General features: G+C 33.6%; 1 protein-coding gene across 1 annotated transcript in view; it reads left to right on the top strand.

The window, feature by feature from the left end:
* LOTGIDRAFT_121326 (hypothetical protein) overlaps positions 1 to 1,588 on the top strand; it is a gene marked incomplete at both ends in the record, with an annotated part of 2,756 nt that overhangs the window by 260 nt on the left and 908 nt on the right. Inside the window, one exon of the mRNA XM_009058843.1 lies at positions 43 to 95. Within this exon, the coding sequence (XP_009057091.1) occupies positions 43 to 95 (53 nt within the window). The remainder of the gene's footprint in view (positions 1 to 42; positions 96 to 1,588) is intronic.

The following is a 1,588-nucleotide window of genomic DNA, read 5'->3' as shown; positions in this document are numbered from 1 at the left end:
GCGGTGTTGATATATTTCTACATTCCAAGTTTTTGAACATAGTCATCAAAGAAGAACCACATTTGAAAGTTCCTGTTATTTTTGCATGGAGCCAAGTTAAAGGTCTTCGATTTTCACGACTTTCTCTTTTCACACTATTGGCCCTGTAAACACTGCTATCGAACTATAACGTGCCCAAACTTTACTTAAACATACCTATTTAATTCAATTTACCCTTTTTTACTTCACAATGACAAGGTAAGAGTACGTGCACAGGTCGAGGTGAAAATTTAGCTACATCATTGTGATATTTATAGATTAATGAAACTAAATTATCAACTAATTACTAATTAATATTAAAAAGTAAATAATATACAGCAATTCTTGTTGTCAAAATGTGTAATATCATTTTGTATTGGAAGAACTGACAGGGCCTATTCCCAAAATATTACCACTTCCGACTGGTGATCCACGACTTTATCAAAAGGTATATAGCCAGCTATAAAAGATTTGGTTGAGAAGAAGACAACGAGATTTGCTTGAAAATTACTTTTTGCTTTTGATAAGTTCTAACAATATTCAAATCTACAACATGGTCAAATTTTGTCATTATTAGACAAGGCATTAAACAAAAATTCTGGACATCTTACTAGGAACGACCTATACGAAATCCTGTATTTGCAAGTAGCACTGCGAAATGTTCTGTGAATTTTCATAACGACGCAACATGTGTACGAAGGGTAAAATGTCTATATGCTATAGAAGGTCTTCAATCTCTAAAACAGCCATCTCTAGGTCTTGGTCATCCAGAACTTTGATTGTGTAATATGCATGTCATAGTATTGTTAATAATAATAATAATAGTTTTGGAATACATGAATCTGGACTACAACATAGAGTAACAATATAATCATTTCTTGACAGTTGTGGCCATTCTGGATGACTGTATTCGAGTGTTGGTGGACCTGAATCGGCAGGGGGGAATAGGTACTGCTGCGCAAAGTCAAAAACTAGAGATGGTTCTCTTTCCACATAGCCATAATTTCCTTGTGTTTATCGTGTGAAACGTTGTTTCACTAAAATATTCAATCAATCAATCAATCAAATAATCGTTAAAAGAGTTTAATGTTTCACAACGAGAGGGTATTTAATTTGTAGTTACTATAATATAATTTTGGTTTGATATTTCAGATGGAAATGGAAGTAGACTATAAAAAGATACTACGAAATAACTATGAATTTCTTATAGACAGTATTGAGCCAAGGCCTTTGGCTGATTACTTATACAAAGAAAGGAAAATTACCAGCGACCAGCACGAGAGTATTTTAGACAAAACAAGAAAAGACGCCTGCCGAGTATGTTTAAGAATCCTCATGAATTCGGGACCGACATTTGAATCTTTTATGAAATTTTTAGAATCAGATAGTGCAAGAGCTTTTATTTTAGAAGAGCTTGAAAAAGGTAGGTTTTATGTTTTTAATTTTATTGCTTGGTAAGATATAAATTGCATTTTGGTAACATTTGAAAACATGTCTCCAGTGCGATGTCCTAACGCACAGTTAGGGGGATCTGGAAAGGTCAAGAACATTCTACATGAAAAGTCAGGTC

Source organism: Lottia gigantea, assembly GCF_000327385.1.
Source record: "Lottia gigantea unplaced genomic scaffold LOTGIsca_36, whole genome shotgun sequence".
Lineage (NCBI taxonomy): Eukaryota > Metazoa > Mollusca > Gastropoda > Lottiidae > Lottia > Lottia gigantea.
The sequence above is the reverse complement of the archived record's forward strand: the minus strand, read 5'-3'. Positions and strand labels throughout refer to the sequence as shown.